The sequence below is a fragment of the Miniopterus schreibersii genome (assembly GCF_964146895.1).
Source record: "Miniopterus schreibersii genome assembly, chromosome: 12".
Classification (NCBI taxonomy): domain Eukaryota; kingdom Metazoa; phylum Chordata; class Mammalia; order Chiroptera; family Miniopteridae; genus Miniopterus; species Miniopterus schreibersii.
The window spans coordinates 33,617,248-33,635,816 of NC_138112.1; the positions used below are offsets into that span (position 1 = coordinate 33,617,248).

At 53.8% G+C, this 18,569-nt stretch overlaps 1 protein-coding gene across 3 annotated transcripts; it reads left to right on the forward strand.

Annotated features, from left to right (window-relative positions):
• Nucleotides 1-245: 245 nt before the first annotated feature.
• Nucleotides 246-13,894, forward strand: LRRC32 (leucine rich repeat containing 32). Of its 3 annotated transcripts, none has more exons than XM_081152935.1 (3): nucleotides 246-300; nucleotides 5,211-5,301; nucleotides 9,865-13,894. In XM_081152935.1, exons 2-3 carry the CDS (start codon nucleotides 5,215-5,217, stop codon nucleotides 11,755-11,757), a joined length of 1,980 nt encoding a protein of 659 aa, XP_081009061.1. In that variant the 5' UTR covers nucleotides 246-300; nucleotides 5,211-5,214; the 3' UTR covers nucleotides 11,758-13,894. The 3 variants fall into 3 exon arrangements, with proteins under 3 accessions (XP_081009061.1, XP_081009059.1, XP_081009060.1); XM_081152933.1 differs by lacking the exon at nucleotides 246-300 and adding an exon at nucleotides 426-575; XM_081152934.1 differs by lacking the exon at nucleotides 246-300 and adding an exon at nucleotides 4,909-4,981.
• Nucleotides 13,895-18,569: the final 4,675 nt, after the last annotated feature.

The window sequence follows — 18,569 nt, forward strand, 5'->3', positions numbered from 1 at the left end:
CAAACCTGCGGCCCTTCCCCTGCTCGCCCCCCGCCGGCCCCCTTCCCTCTAAGTTCGGCGGCGCCGGCGGCGGTGACATCGGGGCCAGGCCGGATTTCCCCTGCGGACCCGAGGCTCCGAGAGCCAGCCGTCCCTCCGCACCCGCGGGGCCACCAGCCGCACGCGCGGCGGCGCGGGGCCTGCCTCGCTCCCCCCGGGCTTCCTCGGGGACCCTTCTCCCTCCCGCCCTTCCCTCCCGCCCCCTGCAACCCGCCGCTTCTCAGCCGGGGTCTCGGCGTAAAGAAGATGCTTCACTCCCTCGTGAGTTCTGGATAAACCACGTCTGGCTGGGGAAGGTCGGCCGGGCGCTAGGACCCCGCGGCTTGGCCGAGGGAGGCGTGGTGGGGAGGGAGAGGTATTTAAATTAGAGCCCGAGACGCCCCCTCGCGGGTCGGGCTCCCGTGGGGCAGTGGAGCTGCCGCGCGCCTCCTCGGGCCGTGACCCTGGAGTCTGGCGCGGGGTGGGGCCGGGGGACCGGTTTGCGCAAAATGTGCCGGGGCTGCGCGGGAGAGGAGCGGCGGCCGCGCTGAAGCCAGGTAGGAGACACCCGGGAGCGAGGCTGGACGGCCCCCTGGGGAACCGGCCGCCCGCTCCCTCTAGAACCAGGGGCGTGGAGCTGGGCGGGGGCCAGTCCATCAGGACGCCGATACCCACCCCCCAAACCCCCCTCTAGCCGCCGCCTCCCACCTCGCACATGGAGCCAGGGTTGACCCTCCCTCGGCCCCAGAAGTCTCCCAGACTGCTGTCTAGAAGGATCTTTCCCTCGAAAGGCTGGACTGGCGTTCCCATTTGACAGATGGGAAAACAAGGGCAGAAAGGCCAGCACTTGGTGGGAACGTAGGGTCAAGATCAGAGCAGGATATGAATCCAGGTCTCCTACCATCCTGTGACCCCGCTGGGCGTGAGGCATCCCATCCCGCTGTACCAGATAGCCTGCCCACTCGAGGTGGGGCTTGGGCACTCACCTCTCTCCAAGGGTCTCTGAAGTCAGCCTTCTTCATGGGTGGTAAGATGTGAGGGACTCCCACCCCTACCCGGAGCTGCCTGAAATTCTCTCATCACAGCCGCATTCCTTTGGGTTAAGGTCTAATTCCTGGGTGGGATGCACATGTCTGCCCTTAGTGATTCACTGCTGGGTAAGGACATCCACAGCAGCTCTCCTAGGACCCGGCTCTGCCAGTGATCCAGCTGAGAGGAGAGAGGAGCACACCAGGTCGAGCACTGTGAGCCTGTCAACTTGTGGATATTGGGGGTCGGGGAGATTAGAGGGAGTCAGAGAAGGAGAGCTTAGCCTGGTGCAGTGGAAACATTTGCTTTGAAGGCAGACAGACTGCATTCTTTTCTGACTTTACTAACTGACTGTGTGACCTTAGGTAAGTCACCTCTCTGAGCCTTGTTTTCCTCATGGGCAAATTGAAGACTGTTCTAAAGGGGGCAGGCAGCTCAGCCCCTGCTGGAGAAAACAGCATTTGGGTCATGTAGACCTGGGCAAAATCCCAAAATACTTACAGTCTGGGTAACTATGGGGTAAATCATTCCATCTTTCTGAGCCTCAGTTTTCTCATCTATAAGATGGAAATTATTGGTTTGTTGTGAGAATTAAGTGAGATAATATAGGTCAAGTACTTAGAAGAGTGTCTAACATCCTTAAATAGTAAGGATGGGCTAATTTATTATAGTAGGTATTGCCCTACCTCATTCATTCTCTCTCTCTCTCTCTTTCTTTGTCTCCTCTCTCTCTCTCTCTCTCTCTCTCTCTCTCTCTCTCACACACACACACACACACACACACACACACACAGATATTCTTTGACACTTCCTCCCAGTCAGAGCCCTAAGGTATCTCTTGCCTCCTCTTGCCTAGGCCTCTAGTCTGCAGGTCTGAGGTCTTCAGTCTCAGCATACCTTGCCTGGGCTGTTCAGCTCTGTGGGTCATTGTCACAACTAAAAAGACAATACGCGTCCAGGGCACCTTCACAGGCATTCTCAGCTTGATCATTATAATGGCTGCGGTAGCCAGGGGTAAACAGGAACCAGGCTACTTACCCTACGATGGGACACTGAGGCACTAAAGGGTTAAGGGACTTGCCCCAGGGAACAGGCTGGGGAGCCTGGGTCTAAGTGACCCCAGTCCTCCCTGTTGAAAGTGAGTTGCCCTCAAATTCTACTCTCTGTTTCAGGCACTGCTGATAGATGCCCACAGCTGAGGGGCCCCCTTCTGTCAGATGCCAGGCTGGAGTTCCATTGGTGCAGGTCCCTGCTGGATGCTCTGATGCCCAGCTTGGGGGTAGAGCGGGATTTCACAGGCAGAGGAGGGGAAAATGAGGGCCCCTTTGAGCAGCAATATCTTCCAGTTCTGAACTAAGCCAGGCCCTTGCTTGTCCTCACCTCACACTTACTCCTCAGCCCATTTCAGTAGAGTTTTTGCCCCTCCCTCTGCCATTTGTTCAATAGATCTTTGGTGAGCACCACTTAATAGATTCCTGTTTTCATAGAATAAAAAATTAATTATCAGGAAATGATCAATGCGATAAAAATAATAAAATATGTGAGGATCTAGGAAAGAGAATTCCAGGTGGAGGGAGCAGTAGGGCAAAGGTCCTGAGACAGGAATGCACTTGCTGTGTTTCAGGAATAGCAAATGCTAGAATTTGGTGAGGGAAGGGCATACGGTAGATGGAGTCAGAGAGGAGAGGTGTAAACCCTGGATTATATTGGGGGTTTTTAGGCAGTGAGGTTCATGATCTGATCTATGATTTAATGACACGTCTCTGGCAGCTATGTGTAGGACAGACTGAAAGGGGTCAGGGTGGAAGCAAGTTTGTTGCAGTAGTGGAGGCCCAGGGTCATGGTGGTGTCTCTGTCTGGCAACGATGGAGGAGGGAGGTGGGCAGATCTGGGGGTTGTTTCTCAGGGAAAACAGGCTTCCTACTCCCTTCTGCTGACAGGGAGAAGGAGTGTGGCAGGGAGATGAAGGGACAGTCAAGGAGAGCAACTGCTCTCACCAGTGTCACCATGTTACTGAGACTCCTCATGTCAATTCTCAGTGTCTTCACTGGTCTGCCCAGTGGTTTGAGATGAATCTCAGAGGAGAGCAAGCCCCCTCTGCTCTAGGAGCACTTCCCAAAGGAGTGTGTGGGGATAAATCATAGAGTGCTCAGAAGCTCAAGGGGCTGGGGGAACCTGGAGGAAGAACCAACACATAGCCCAGACTTGGGGAACCAGAGAAGGCTCCTTGGAGGAGGTGACATCTAAGCTGAGACCCAAAGGATGAGGAGGTATTCAGCACAAGAGAGGGAGGAAGTAAAAGTTTGGAGCAGTGAAAAGGGGCTCTGAGAACTGAATGAAATAGGAGGCTTCCAGAACCCAGAGTGGGAGAGGACACAGTGAGAAATGAAGTTGGAGAGAAGAGCTGGCCAGCACAGCACACTCCCCAAGGGCCTCGAAGGCCCCGTGAGGGGTTTCCATTTAATTCTGCAGATACCAGCTTTCGGATGGGTGGTGATGTTCTGCTTTTTAAGCAGAACAAAATTTCCTGTAAAAGTGTGACCTGTAATGCAGGTGAGAAGAGAGAGCATTTGTGGGGGTAGTGGCCCATGCCTAGGGGAAGCCAGGGAACAGGCTCAAAAGACCACCTTTGAACAATAAAGGAACTCAGAGCAGCCACCTTCATTTAAAATTCATTATAAGGATGCTAATGGGTTGCAGTAGTAAAGACCCAGCCCTCAAATGTCCTACAAATGCCTCTTCTTCTAAAGCACCCTCAGAGTTACAACTCAGCGTTCATTTATTGAGCCCTGTGGGAGACCTTATAGTGTAGAAGTTAAGAGCACAGACATAGGAGCCAGACTTGTTGGCTGTGAGACTTTGAATGTGTTACTTAAACTTTCTAAGACTCAGTTTTCCTGTCTATAAAATGGGAATGGAGCCAAGTCACTGAATTATTGTGAAGATTAAATGAGTTAATATATGTAAAGTGTGGAAAAGAGTGCCTGGTGCATAATAAAGGCTCCCTGTCACTTTCATAGAATATATCTATTTGCTTTAACAAAACTTGGTGAAGTCAGCATTAACCCCAGAAAAGGAAACTGAGAGAAGTGAAGTGATTTGCAAAAGGTTACACAGCAGGTTAGTGGAGGAGTCAGAGGGAAAAGTCGGATATGGGTGACTGAGTCCAGTGCTCTTGGAGGGCTTTATGTGTCCCTCAATCTTAATGCTCTGTATGTATTATGGTCACTTCTGTGCATTTATTTCTGTCCCCAATTCCCAGCACAGAGCTAGATGTGAGGAGGCATTTAGTAAAAGTGTGAATGAATGAATGAAATTGATAGATTGACCTGTGTATTCCTAGCACCTGACCTAGGTCGTCAGTGAGCGAGCCCCTAGCAGCACTGAGATTCCATCCACTGTGCTTAGGGCCCCTATGCGCCACCTCCACCTCACCCTGGCTGTTCACAGGGAGAAGGGCAGGTCCAGCAGGCTGCGGGTGTCCCGCTACCCTGGCACTGGTGGTGGCTTCGGTGAAAGTAAAGGGCCTTGAAGCCTGCTCCTGGGGAAGTTCACGGCCACGGTGCTGGGGGCAGGGCAGGCCTCCTGGTGGGGCTTCCTGTCAAGGCTCCAGGCCAGCCTTCAAACAATGGCACTGCTGGAGAAGCAGAAAATCAAAAGAAAAAGGGCAAAATAAGAGTGTGTGTGTGTGTGTGTGTGTGTGTGTGTGTGTGTGTGTGTGAGAGAGAGAGAGAGAGAGAGAGAGAGAGAGAGAGAGAGATATCGATCCTGTTTGGGGTCTGAGGAGGTAGGATGGGGTGACCTGCTTGTGGCCTGGGTAGAAATGGAGTCAGAGGCCCAGCTCCTCACCTCCCCCCAGCCCTGAGGTTGACCCCGGGCAGTCCTTAAGGTCCCTCTGCCTCCTGCTCACCACTTCCAGACTGTCTTCCACCAGGTGGGGTATTCTGAAACCCAAATCTGACCATGTCACCCACTGCTTAAAAACTTGCTGGGGGAATGGCCTAGCTCCTTGGCTTGGCATTGGAGGCCCTTTATGGTGGGCTACACCTTCATTTCAGATACAGCTGTGGTCTGGGGTTCCCTGAGGATGGGAGGGTGAAGGCTGGAAGTGAGAAGGAGTCTGAGGTTTCACAGTGTTCCCCTTTCCTCCCTGCCCTACGCAGAGCCATGAGCCACCAGATCCTGCTGCTCCTGGCCGTGCTGACCTTGGGCCTGGCTACCTTCCAACACCGAGACAAGGTGCCCTGTAAGATGGTAAGAAGCCCTGCCCAGGCAGGGTAGGCTCCCCCCACCCCCGCCCTAGGGTATTCTACTGTCCCAGCCCTAGAAGCCAGAAGTTAGAGGAGTCAGAAGAAGAAAGGGAATGCATTTAATGCATTCAAACCTTGCATTTGATTAGCACCTGCTAGAATGTTTAAATACCTTATTTACTATGAATCCTGCCAGGTAAGTACCACTATTCCCATTTTACAGAGTTGGAAGCTGAGGCTTGACTACTGGGGCCAATAGTGGACTCTGTTCCCTCAAGGTGCCCCCAGAGGGCAGTGAGTCTAGCTGGGTAATGCAGAATTTGGAGTGGGTTAGCTGGGAAGGGCTCTTCTGTAATGGGTCCCTCCTGGGGACAGATGCCCTTTCCTAACTGGGCTCCTTGACTTGGGCCATCTGCCACATCCCTACTGTGAAGTCTCTCACTACTGCTCAGGTCAAACGGTTCCTCCTTCAGGAAGCCTCTTCTGATCCCTCCCATGCTGACTTGGTTCTATTTGCTGCTTTTCTGGGCTTCCCCAGCCCCAAGCTTTCCTCTATCTCAGTATTGAGCACATGGTGTCATTGACAAATGAGCCCAAGCCTGTCTCACCAGCCAGGTCAAGAACTTCTTGAGGGCAGGGACCAGGTTTGGTTCACTTTGTTCCTTTTTCCTGCCCCGAGCCGAGGAGACTAGCCCTGAAGTTACTGTCACCCTGTGGGGTACAGGGAAAACCACTTACCTAGGACCACTTGTAAGGCTGAGCGGTCACTGAGGTCAAGGCAGGAGCTTGTGCTGGGGAAGGGACAGGCCCTCTAGCAGCCCCACTTGGACCTGGGACTGGAAGTTTATGACACAAAATGGGCCGCTGCTTCTGGAGGGTAGATATGCTGGCAGCCAGGCCCGGCGGCCCTTCCCTGAGGTTTCAGTGTCCTGCTGTTGTCACCTCACTTCTTGTTCTTTAGAGCCCTTCTGAGATTCCCAAAGCCCAGAATAATAGGCAGAAAAAGCCTCAGGTGTCACCAAATGCAGCCCCACACTCTACCTGGGGAGATAGGCTCAGCAAAGGGAGGGGCCTGGGCACTCAACGGGAAGGGGAACTGGGTGAGTTTTGGGTCCGGGACAGATGAGATAATAGGCAGCAAAGTACTTTCTGGACTACCATAGAAAAGGAGTTACGATGATTTTTAAAATAGTAAAAAATATATATATTGCCACATGGTGGGGGCTGGCAAGGTGCCTGCACCATGCTGGGGGCTTTCTCTCCTTTCCTCCTGCCCAGGCTCCTCTCGTCAGCTGAGGAAACTGAGGCTGAGAGAAGAGATGTGACTCACCAGGGTTGTACAGATAGGAAGTAACAGAGCAGTATTCGAACCCAGCTTTCCAGGGCTTATAGTAACTCTTACTGCCCTGTTTCCTTTCTCTGTGCAGGTGGTAAAATGAAGTTGGGTGGCAAGTCGTCTGCCCTCCTAAAAAATAAAAATAAAAAGTTGGGCAATGGCATCCTGGCATCCCAGAGAGAGTGGGTAGAGGGTTGTCAAGGGAAGCTCTGAACTTAACTAAGGGCTGACTCCCCCAAGACTCTTTCCCGAGTAAGTCAGTCATGCTGGGGGCTCAGAGCTCAGGCAGTGGTGAGCGCCCTGGAAGAGGAGTGCTGAGAGTTGCCCTGGCCTTCGAGCTCCTTCCTGGACTGAACTGCAGAACTGGGCAGCCCAGTGCAGCTCTGCCTACCAGCAGCCTCCTCTGGGCCTCGGACAGGGGTCCTGAGCACCTGGGCAGAAAGCAAGTCTTAGGCTCTGGGCTTGGCCAGACTTGTGCCCTGACTCAACTCTGAGGGGCTGGTGGCCCAGGGAGCCTTTGAGTATCCAGAGACGAGACAGGGTATGGGCTCACCTATAGGATAGCATGTGACTCACAGGACAGTGCCCCCCACACAGTAAATGCTCAGAAAGTGGTGGCTGGTGTTATTTACTCTGCTGTAGGTCTCAACCTTACAGCTGAGGGCCCACTGATCAAACGTGGCTGGCACCAATAGGAAAAAAAACTTGCAATGGTAGTTTTGAGCCTCTGACTATCTGATTTGGGGCAGCTACTCCTCTCCCCCAAGCCTCAGTTTCCTTAGAGGGTACAATGGGGTAAATGTGCCTCAGAAGATTGAATGAGTCAAGGGATCTCTGCGTTCGGCACAAGCCCGGCACACAGCTGGTGCTCCACAGTTAGTGACAGTCATTGTGTTTATGTTCCTTTTGCTGTTCCTTCTTTAATCTGGATGGTCCAGGAGCTGAGGACAGGCTGAGGAGGCCATGCCTGGTGGCTCCAGCTGGCCAAGAGGTTAGGAGAGAGAAAGGGGCAAGGAGCCAGGCAGGACTGGCAAGGTGGCCAGGGTAGGTTTCTGGTTTATATAGGTGCCCAATTTCAGGGGTGTCTCTGGGCCTTTAAGTAGGCCAGTTACTGTGCCTGATGGAGGGCAGTCCATTCCTCCCCTCTCCTTACCTTGGAGCTCTCAAGAGGAAGCCGACAACTGGGCCAGGCAGGGAACCCCCAGGCTGGTGTTCCTGCCCTGCTGGCTTAGCCACTGATTCACCATGACCTCGTGCAAGTCACTGCCATCTTCAAGCTTAGTCTCCCCATCTGGGAATTGGGTGCACTGGACCCTTTTTTCTCTAACAGTATTTGACTTTAGTGTGAATATATGGATCATCACTTCCCTTTCCTTTTAGAAAGGTGACTGAGTCAATTCCTCAGTCCTTTACTAAGCCAATGATGTCTGTGACTCTTCCATTCATTAAAAAATTTAGTGAGAACCTTCTGTGGGCCAGATGCAAGGCATCCATATCCATCAAACCAGTCCCTGTTTGCTTTGAGCTCACTGTCTAGCAGGTCCCCATATAGACAGCCACAATTCAGGGGCCAAAGCTATGACAGAATAAGCGCAGAGGCTGTGAGAGCCCACAGGAGGCCCCAGCCTGGCCAGCAGTCAGGGAAGTCTTCCTGGTAGAGGAGACCCTGGAGCTCAGCATGCAGATTTTACCATGCAGATCTTGTTGGGAAGGGCATAACCAGCACTGGGAACAGCAAGGAGGAAGCCCAGAGCTGGGGCTGGAAGGGCACAATGGGCGTTAGTCAGATATGGTCACTCTGTGGGCTGGGCTGGAATGGGTTGGGAGGAGAGGGGACAGTTCGTTAGGGGCCACAAATAGCCTTGAACCCTGCTGAGAGACCTGGAGTCTGCCCTGGAAGGGTTTAAGCAGAGGGCAGCACTGTCAGAGTGGAATTTGTGAGCAGATACCAGGCATTTGGTTGGTGGATGGGTGAGAAGGGGTCAGTGAAGACCGAAGCTGGGGCAGGAGTGGGCCTGAGCTGGGTGGTAGTAGAAGTCAGACCAGCTGAGAAAAGCTGGGGTTTCTCATATGCTAGAAAAGATGAAAGGAAGGCTGCATTTACATGGAAAGAATTCTGGCCCCAGAAGGCACATGGGCTATAAGGACAAAAGTGGGGCCTTTGGTTGTTAAAATATCTGGGCTCAAAACCCAATTCTGTTCCTCACCAGCTGGGTGATCTTGGAACCTCCCTTACCGTCTCTTGGCTTGGGTTTCTTAAATAGCGGTGATAATACTGATGCGCAGGCTATTGTGAAGATCCAATGAGACTATGGGTCTGAAAATGCTAAACAAAATCTAAAATGCTGAGTGGGTGCTGGAGAAGGATGAGTTGCTTTCTGGATAAGAAACCAGTGTTAATGTGACTCGATGGGTCTCACACAGTAAAATCATTGTGTTGTCATCAAAGAACATGGGTTGGGACCCTGGCCATCTTTCCCCCTGTCCCTTACCCTTACCCCATCTCCAGAGGCAAATCGGGACCTGGCCATGGGAAGTGAAGCCACTGACAGGGTGGGAGTGGGTAGCAGCAGCAGAAAGGAGGATGCTCCTGGGGAGTGTCACTGAGGAAGCAGGCTCTGGTCCCCAGAGCTGTGCCCCATGGGAGGAGGGCTTGAATGAGACCTGAGAGTGAGAAGCTAAAGCTGATAACAAGAAGGCAAACTACATTTTTCCCTTCTGGAAACAATCCCTCCAAAGTGGGTTAATCTAGTGTGCCAGCTGAGTCAATGTAACTACCCAGGACCATAGAAGGAGCCCAGGATGTGGAACCAAGAGGCTTGGCTCCCAGCTCTGCTCTGTTCCTTACGGTCTCTGGGTCACTCTAGATGACCTGTGGCTCAGTTTCCTGTAAAACAGGTTAATAATCAGTACAGGGTTTTTTTTTGTTTGTTCATTTGTCCTTCTAACCTTCTGTCACCTCTCTGTCTGTCTACCGATCAAAGCTTCCTTGAGCCCCTCTCTGATGCCAGTGCTGTACTGGGTGCCAGGAACAGGGGCAGAGAGCAGGATGAGGGTCATCCAGACATGGGGTGATTAGGCTGGGATGGAGGAATATGGAACATCCTGGAAGGTCCTGGGAGAAGCCAGGCCTGGTGGGAGCTCAAGTCATCCTTCCTAGAGGCATGTGTCTGATTCTAGCACCTACCGTACCCACTAATGCTGCTGCTCTCCCTGCTTCCCCCTCCCCAGGTGAACAAAGAGGCCTTATGCCAGTGCCTTGGCCTACTCCAGGTCCCCTCGGTACTCCCGCAGGACATCAAGGCCCTCAACCTGTCTGGAAACCAGCTACAGAGCATCCTGGCCTCCCCTCTGGGCTCCTACACAGCACTTAGTCACCTAGACCTGAGCTCCAATGAGATCAGCTTCCTCCAGCCAGGTGTCTTCCAGGCCCTGCCCCACCTGCAGCACCTCAACCTGGCCCACAACCGCCTAGCACTGAGCACTGGTGGCCTGGGCCCCCTGCTGCACGTGAAGTTCCTGGACCTGTCTGGGAACAGCCTGTACAGTGGCCTGGTGGAGCAGCTGCTGGGGGAGGCGCCAGTCCTGCGCATCCTCACACTGGCAGAGAACAGCCTGACTCGCCTTGCCCGCCAGACCTTCTGGGGCACACCTGCACTTGAGCACCTGGACCTACATAGCAACGTGCTGATGGACATTGAGGATGGCACTTTCGAGGCCATGCCCCACCTGACCCACCTCAACCTCTCCAGGAACTCCCTCACCTGCATCTCCGACTTCAGCCTCCAGCAGCTGCAGGTGCTGGACCTGAGCTGCAACAGTATCGAGGCCTTTCAGATGGCCCCAGAGCCCCAGGCCAGGTACCAGCTCACCTGGCTCGACCTGCGGGAGAACAAACTGCTCCACTTCCCTGATTTGGCCGCACTCCCCAGACTCATCTACCTGAATGTGTCCAACAACCTCATCCGTCTCCCTGCGGGGCCATCCCAGGGTGACAAGGCCATCCATGCACCTTCTGAGGGCTGGTCAGCCTCACCCCTCTCGAACCCTAGCCGGAATGCCAGCACCCACCCCCTCTCCCAGCTCTTGAATCTGGATTTGAGCTACAATGAGATTGAACTTGTCCCCGAGGGCTTTCTTGAGCATCTGACCTCCCTGCGTTCCCTGAGCCTCAGCCGAAACTGCTTGCGGGCCTTTGAAGCTCGGCGTGCAGGCTCCCTGCCCTGCCTGGTGCTCCTGGACATCAGCCACAATGCGCTGGAGACACTGGAGCTGGGCACCAGAGCCCTGGGCAATCTACGGACGCTGCTCCTACAGCACAATGCCCTGCGGGACTTGCCCCCATACACCTTTGCTGGCCTGGCTAGCTTGCAGAGGCTCAACCTACAGGGGAACCGTGTCATCCCCTGTGGGGGGCCAGGGGGGCCTGGACCCTCAGGCTGTGTGGACTTCTCTGGCATCTCCTCCCTCCGCATTCTAAACTTGGTGGACAATGAGATGGAGATGCTCAGGGCAGGTGCCTTCCTCCATACACCGCTTACCGAGCTGGATCTCTCTTCTAATCCTGGGCTGGATGTGGCTACAGGGGCCTTGGCGGGCCTGGAGGCCTCCTTGGAGGTCCTGGCCCTGCAGGGCAACGGGCTGGAGGTCCTGCAGGTGGACTTGCCTTGCTTCAGCTGCCTCAAGCATCTCAATCTCGCCGAGAACCGCCTAAGCCGCCTGCCGGCCTGGACGCAGGCCGTGTCTCTGGAGGTGCTGGACCTGAGGAACAACAGCTTCAGCCTGCTGCCAAGCAGTGCCATGGGTGGCCTGGAGACCAGCCTCCGGCGCCTCTACCTGCAGGGGAATCCACTCAGCTGCTGTGGCAATGGCTGGCTGGCGGCCCAGCTGCACCAGGGCCGTGTGGACGTGGATGCCACCCAGGACCTGATCTGCCGCTTCAGCTCCCAGGAGGAGGTGTTCCTTAGCCATGTGCGTCCCGAGGACTGTGAGAAGGGGGGGCTCAAGAATGTCAACCTCATCATCATCCTCACCTTCACACTTGTCTCTGCCGTTGTCCTCACCATGCTGGCCACCTGTTGCTGTGTCCGCCAGCAGAAGTTCAACCAGCAGTACAAAGCCTAGAGAATCCAGACTGCAGAACAGCTCAGCCAGGCCACTCTTCCAGGAAAGTGAGGGAGCCGGAGGCACAGAGGAGGGTTAGGTCTCACTCAAGGTCACACAGTGAGCCAGGGTCCCAGAACCCTGGTCTCTAAATCCCAGCCCAGGGCTCCCTTCCCTTCATCCTGCTGCATCAGTAGGCGACGCACTTCCCCGGCCGCACATGTGGTCCAGCTGTGGAAGCTGGAAGTTGAGCAGTACTGGGAGTGACAAAGAATGAGAATGACCCATCAGATCAACAAATCTTCACCAGACAGCTGTATTGTGCCACACCTTGCTCCGGGCACTGGTGACACTGGTGAAAGAGACACACCCCTGCCTTCAAGCATCTCCTGGTCTGGATGGGGAGGCATCACAGAGCTGGGTAGCAACCGCACAGAGTGTGGAGCCCAGGGCTTCAGAGCTTGGCAGCGCAAGCTGAGTGCGGAGAGTCCTGCCCCGCCAGGCTAGGGCCAAGGAGGGGAAAGACCAAGAGGATTTGTCTGAGACCTTTCCAAGCAGACTGTTTGTCACATCGTCTGATAATGACTTTCAGCTTCTCTGGAACATGAAGGACTTGTAACTGGAAGAGAACTGGAGTCACATGAGTACGTCTTAGATCCAGCACTATTAGACAGGCTGTGACGGCTCCAGTAGGTCCTGATTAAAAGGCTATTGCCCTGGGCTCCGGCCAGCACTGGACTGTTCTGTTTCCTGCTCTGGACAGACTTTTTGCCCACCTGGCACTCTCGTGTTGCACACACTGGCCCAAATGCTGCCTACGCCCGCACTCCCTGCTCTGTCCCAGCCCCAGCCTGGCTGGGAGACAGGAATTAAAGCCTAGGTCTCTGGTTCTGTTTTGCACCAGGCTTGGCAGCTGTAACAAGCCCAAGCCTTCATCTGCCTCTGTATGACAACCCTCTGAGGTTGGTACTTTATCCCATTTTATAAAAGAGGCTCCAAGTCTCCCTCTAGGATGTCCCAGATCAAAAGACATACTGAGATTCCGAATCACGTCATCCTGACTCCAGGGACAGAGCTTTGCCACTGCGGGGCTGCAGGCTCAGGTGGACAGAAGTGCCCCCATTACTGGAGCAGGGCCTGGGAGCATCCTGTGCTGTACATCCCACCAGCTCCTTTCCCTCCACTCTCTCAGGCAGGCAGAGAGAAGACAGGCAGCCACAGGCCCTCTCCTTCTCTGCCTCAGTTTCCCTCATTCCCTCCTTTGCAGACTGGCGTGGGTTCTCCTTTTTCTCTTCTCTTGCATTCCCATTCTCCAATGAGCATGGTCTAGAGCGTGAGACCATTGAGTCCCACCTCCTCATTGCACAGATAGGGAAACTGAGGCTTAGGAAGAGAAAGGGACTTGCTCAGAGATGCACAAGTCAGTGGCAGAGCCTGTGGAAAAAAGTAGATTCAGACCTCAGCAGGGGTTCGGGGAGGAGGGTGCAGGGGGGTATTAGGGATTGGACCTGAGTGGTTTCCTTCTCTTTTAGCTGTCACATCACAAGATAACGCTGGCTCCAAATGCTCTTTCTGGTTCTCATCATGCAGGGATCCTCCCACTAGAAAAATGGGTAAAAAAACCCTTCTAGATCTAACCCCCTGCCCCTTATACCCAAGGAAGCACGAGCTGTCCCAGAAGAAAGGAGGCCCTGGGACCAGCCCAGGACTCTGTGCTGTTGTCTTCACCTCCCACCTGTGCTTGGCCATGGTCTGGCTCTGGACGGTGCTGGGTAAAGTGTGAGACAGTGAAAACTCTGCTCTCTCTGCCCCATTTTACAGATGAGAAAACTGAGGCCCAGAGAGGGTCAAAGACTCAGGGAGTCAATGGCAGAGCCAGGGCTAAAACTTGGTGTGCTAGCCCCATCTGGGGCCCTGGGAGCCTGGGGGCCTGAGGGGCAGCTCAGGGGACCCAGTCCTGGTTGGGATTGCGACTACGGGTGCTCACTGCACACACTCTTTCTCAGGCTTGGGGGCAGGTGTGGGCCCCTCCGCGCTTGATCTTTGAAAACACTACAAATGCTGCTCTCACCTCCAAGGAACCAGGCCATAGCCCAGGTCTTGGGACCAGCTCTTTGTATAACCCATGTGAATGTATTAAAAAATAATTTTGGAGGAACAGTGCACCCTGCCAGCCTACTTCTTGCTTTAGGTAATGGGCCCCATTGCATCCACTCAAACCTTGCCCTCCTCTACTCCCATTATGGTCTTTGAACCCTCATGGCAAACCCCTGGGGGTTGAGGACCTCTAGGTGGGAAATTGTGGCTCTGGGTCATCACCACTCTGGATCTCGGGGCCTCAGCCCCAATCACATCCTTTAACATTCAACAAACCCTGCTCCCCAGCCCACCTCCGAGGAAATGGCTTTCAGTAGTTACAGTCTGGCCCTTTCTCTGTACTCACCCCTTCTGCCCCTTCCTCGGGATCTTCTCCCCCTCCTCTCTCGTTTGCTGCCTCACTTTCTGCTCTCCTCAGCCCCTCCTCTCTTCTTCCTCTCAGACCAGCTTTGCTCAAGCCATGCCCATCTTAAGATAGTGAGAAGATCCTTAAACCACTTGCCCCTCCTCCTACTTCATGGGGAAACTTCTTGATAAAGTAGCTTCCCCACCTTCCCCCCCATTCTCAACCCACCCAGGCTGCCTTCAGCCCCCCAGAGTCCCACACTGCCCCGGCTAAGGTCACCAAGAGTGTCCTTTGCCAAACTCAGTGCACTTTTCAGTCTGTACCCCCTTGACATCTCAGCTGTGGAGGCCCCTCACCCCTATCCTCCCCATCACCCGCACCCTCCCCTTGGCACACCCTCCAGGCATCTAGACTCATGCTGGGTTTTCACCTTCCTCTCAGGTCACTTTTCAGGCTCCACTGTGTGCTCATCTGCCTTGATCAAGCCACCTGAATGGCAACTACCAGGATCCTGTCCCAGGGAATGTCATTGCCCTTGTTGCCATAGCCACCCCATTGCTCTGACGATGCCCACATCTCTATGTCCAGCCCCAGGCCCTTCTGGGCATTCAGCCCTGCTACTCTGGTACCCAGAAGCCTCCCCAGCTAGAGAACTAAAGGTCTCCCAGTGGCTGGAGAATTGAGAGTGAGCAGCCGGGCTGCAGTTCAAGGTTGACCTTGGGAGAAGAGCCAGGATGGTCCAGAAGAAGAGGACTCCTGGTTTCTGGAAGGGAGTGGGAAGGTTAAGGTGTGAGCTGTGAGGTCTGGAAGAGGGGACAAGAGCCACCTTACTTGGGGTGGGGGCCAGGCAAGGGGCTTTGAGGCAGAGTCTAGAAAGCTTGGAGTGGCTCCCCCACACACACTTCTCAGTAGACCTCATGTGGCCCTGCTTCCCCTTCTCAACTGCCTGACACCCAGACACCGCCTGTGCCAACCTCACCTCCCCCAAGTTCCAGCTTAATGATGCTCCACCCCACCCCCATACCCGCAAGCATCCTGGAGATTTCTCCCACCCAGCCTCTTCTCTGGTCTGTGACCTCTCACCTTCCAACTCCTGCTCCCAGTGCCTACTCTCCAGAGGAAAACTTTAAATGCTTATTTCATGGATGGGGCTGGGCAGCTAGAGAGCATGTGAATCAACACCCTGACACACAGTAGGTGCTCGATGAAGGCCTAAGGGAAGGCCCTAGCAAGGCTGAACTCAGCCCAGCACTTTGCGGACCTCCCACCCAGCCAGGAGCCCATCAAGCCCCTGATCCCTCTTCCTGGCAAACAAGGGTGTTTGTTCACCTGGTCAAGACCCCCAGTGAGGCAGAAATTCCTGTTTTCAGCCAAATGTGGACATAGCTGCCAACTAGGTCATCAGTCCATCCAGCAAGGGCCAGGGAGAGGGGAGACCCTCACCCGCCTAGCAGCAGACAACCTGCGGTTCCAGGTCACCAGGCTCCTTCAGCTCAGTGAACTGCTATGGCATTCCAGGAGGCCCAGCAGGAGCCAGGCTTATAAGCCAGGTGGGAGGGGAGGTGGGCAACACCATGGCCCAAAGCTGCCTCACCTTCCCAGTCCCCTGTCCTGGCACAGCCCCCAGGACCCAGGATCCACTGTCTGTGTTCTGTGCCCCTGGCATTTGGGCAGCTTCAAGGTCAGGTCCCCGAGGCCTTCTAGCCCCATCTATCTCTGACCACCTCCTACCTTGCGCTCAGATCTGATAATAACCAAGCACTTCTGTGCAGGCCTTGCTATGAGCGCTTGAAACATTGTCGTCTGTAATTCTAACAATCTTTGAGAAGATTTATATTATTATCAAACTCATTTTAGAGAAACTGAGACTCAAGTTCCCACAGCTGGAAAGTGCCAAGGCTGAGACTTAAAGCCAGGTTGGCCCCACTCCAGAGCCAGCGATCTCAACCATTAGGCAGCACTGCCTCCAGACCCTCCCAAGCCCAGGCTCTCCCCCACTTCCTCCACCTGCAGTGTCTCACCCGCCCTGACCCCACCTGCCAAACTCCTCCTTTTTCAACCACGGTCCGCATCACCTCCTCTGGAGAGAATGCCCTTATTTCCTTCCTCCACCTGCTCAAAACCACAGCATTGGGACGTCTGCCAGATCTGCCACCAGCCTGGGAGCTCCTGGAGAGAGATCCTACTGGAGTCCTTTCTGTGTCCCCGGGACCCATGAGCCAATGCAGAAGGTGAGTTCAGAAAAGGTTCCCTGACTGGATGACCCCTGATCCGCAAGACTTAAAAACTTGTGGAGATTAAGACCAGCCCTCAGACAGGCTTCTCAGGCAGACCCAGGGGACACAGAGGACACAGAGAGGGATACAGGGTGTGGGCTGCCCAAGAGCAGCAGTGGCCAGTGGTGCCACAAAGAAACAATCCTTTCTCACTTCCCTCCGTTTCCCTCCAGTTTCTTCTCGCCTCTAGGACCCTGTCTTATCTCTCCTCCCCCTCCCCCTACTCTCCTCTTCTCCTTTTCTTCCCTTGGTCATCTCTCTTCCCTCCCCCTTCTTACTGGAAGCAGATGCGGCTGTGGTGGCTGAGAACTGGGTAGGGTGAAAGGGAGGGAGGACCGAGCTGTTTATAGGAACTGGAGCAGCTCCATCCATCAGCTCTGTTTGGAGCTGGAGACCAAGCATAATAAATACCTTGGCTCCTCCCCAGCTGTGCTTTCCCTGAACTTGGCCGTTTGAACTCTAAAGCTCTCTGGCCTCCTGGTTCTCAGGACCCAGCTCCCAGTCCACTCACCCTGATTCCACCTCCCACCAAGCTGCCCTGGAAAGAGCCCTGCCTCTGGGATCAGAAACTCAGGCCTAAGTCTAGGCTCTGCCAAGGCTTTACTTTGGGAACAAAGGCAAATCAAGCCACTTGCCTGTGCCTCCAGTTCCCTATCCATAAAATGGAGTCAAAACCACTGTCCCTCACATGCACAGCAGCCAGAATGGCTCAGGTATCTGTTCTGTGCTGGGTCCTGCTGAGATCCCTGGGAACAGTCAGAGCCTCCGCCTGTCGCCTGTCGGGTGGAGGGAGGGGCCACACCGCAGCGCAGGCAGGAAGCGGTCAGCACCACGAGGGAGGTCCAGATTTTGTGTTCGGGGATTTGTTTGCAGCAGGGAGTGGCCCTTCCAGCTGGAGGAGTGAGGTGGACTTCTAGGACATCTGGGCTGGCCCAGCAAAGAAGGGCAGGATTTCAGCTTTGTGAAGATGGGGAGAGGCTGTTCCAGACAGAGCGAACGCATAAGCAAGTTGGACAGTGGGAAGATGTGGTCCTGGGTGGGGCAGAGGGGAGTCTGTCTGTGCCCAGCTCGATCCTGTCACTCTCAACTTTGTCCCCTTTGATTCTATAGCACCTTCTGCTTTGACCTTCCAGCCTTCTAGAATCTTCCCTCCTTCCCTGGAGAATTTCCTACTCACCCAGCTCTCCCAAGCTGTGGATGCATTCCTGGAATTATGCAGTCATGTCCCCACTCCCACCTCCCCCGATAAAGCCACCCTAGAAAACAGGAGACTCAGATCCAAGGAAAAGTCATTAGCCAATAGCACATGTTTCTGGAATGAATAAGGGAATAAATGAATGAATGAAAGAGTGAGTCAATGAAAAAGAGTAAGTGAATTACTGAATTCAACTGAAATTTAAGCCCCTACTACAAACCATGCAAGGTGCTCTACTCATAAGATCCCTCTGCTCATGGTGCTCACTGCTTATTGGGGAAAATACACATTAAACACACACACACATATACACAAATTATGATGAGAATCATAAGAGGAAATAGTAGGGAGACATAATGAGACGAGTGGACTCAAGGAAGTCCTTTCTGAGGATGTAATCTGTAAGCTAAGACTGCAGGAGGATTTAAGTTGAGTGAGTGAGTGAATTAATATTCCTTCTAACATTTTCCCCTCACTCTCATGAATTTGCCAGAATGAGTGGGGAGAGAAAGAACAACACTCTAGACCAAGGGTGGGGAACCTTTTTTCTGCCAAGGACCATTTGGATATTTATAACATCATTCTCGAGCCATACAAAATTATCAACTTAAAAATTAGTTATGAAAAAAGCTCCTAGATTTATTGAATTTCAAGTCCCGCCTGCAGTTGCCTTGGCAGGGCCAGGCCAAATAATTTTGCGGGCAAAATATGAAAGGTCACATGGCTGTAGAAGAATAGCAAAAGAAGGGCTCTGAGGAATCAATCATTGTAAGGGTACAATCATTACCTAGCAATGCTGCAAGGTAAGAGAGTCTAGTTCCAAAGGCCTCTGCTTTTAAATTTCGAGGTAGGGAAGTAGGATGGTCTTGGCTCCCTCCTCCAGTCCTACACCACCCATGTTAGCTTGTACCAACCCTCC

Bases quoted from the DNA above. Each gene is read 5' to 3' on its own strand.
- LRRC32 (XM_081152935.1), top strand. From the start codon at position 5,215: ATGAGCCACCAGATCCTGCTGCTCCTGGCCGTGCTGACCTTGGGCCTG. The intron at 5,302-9,864 runs GTAAGAAGCCCT...CCCCCTCCCCAG, and splicing joins ACAAGGTGCCCTGTAAGATG to GTGAACAAAGAGGCCTTATG.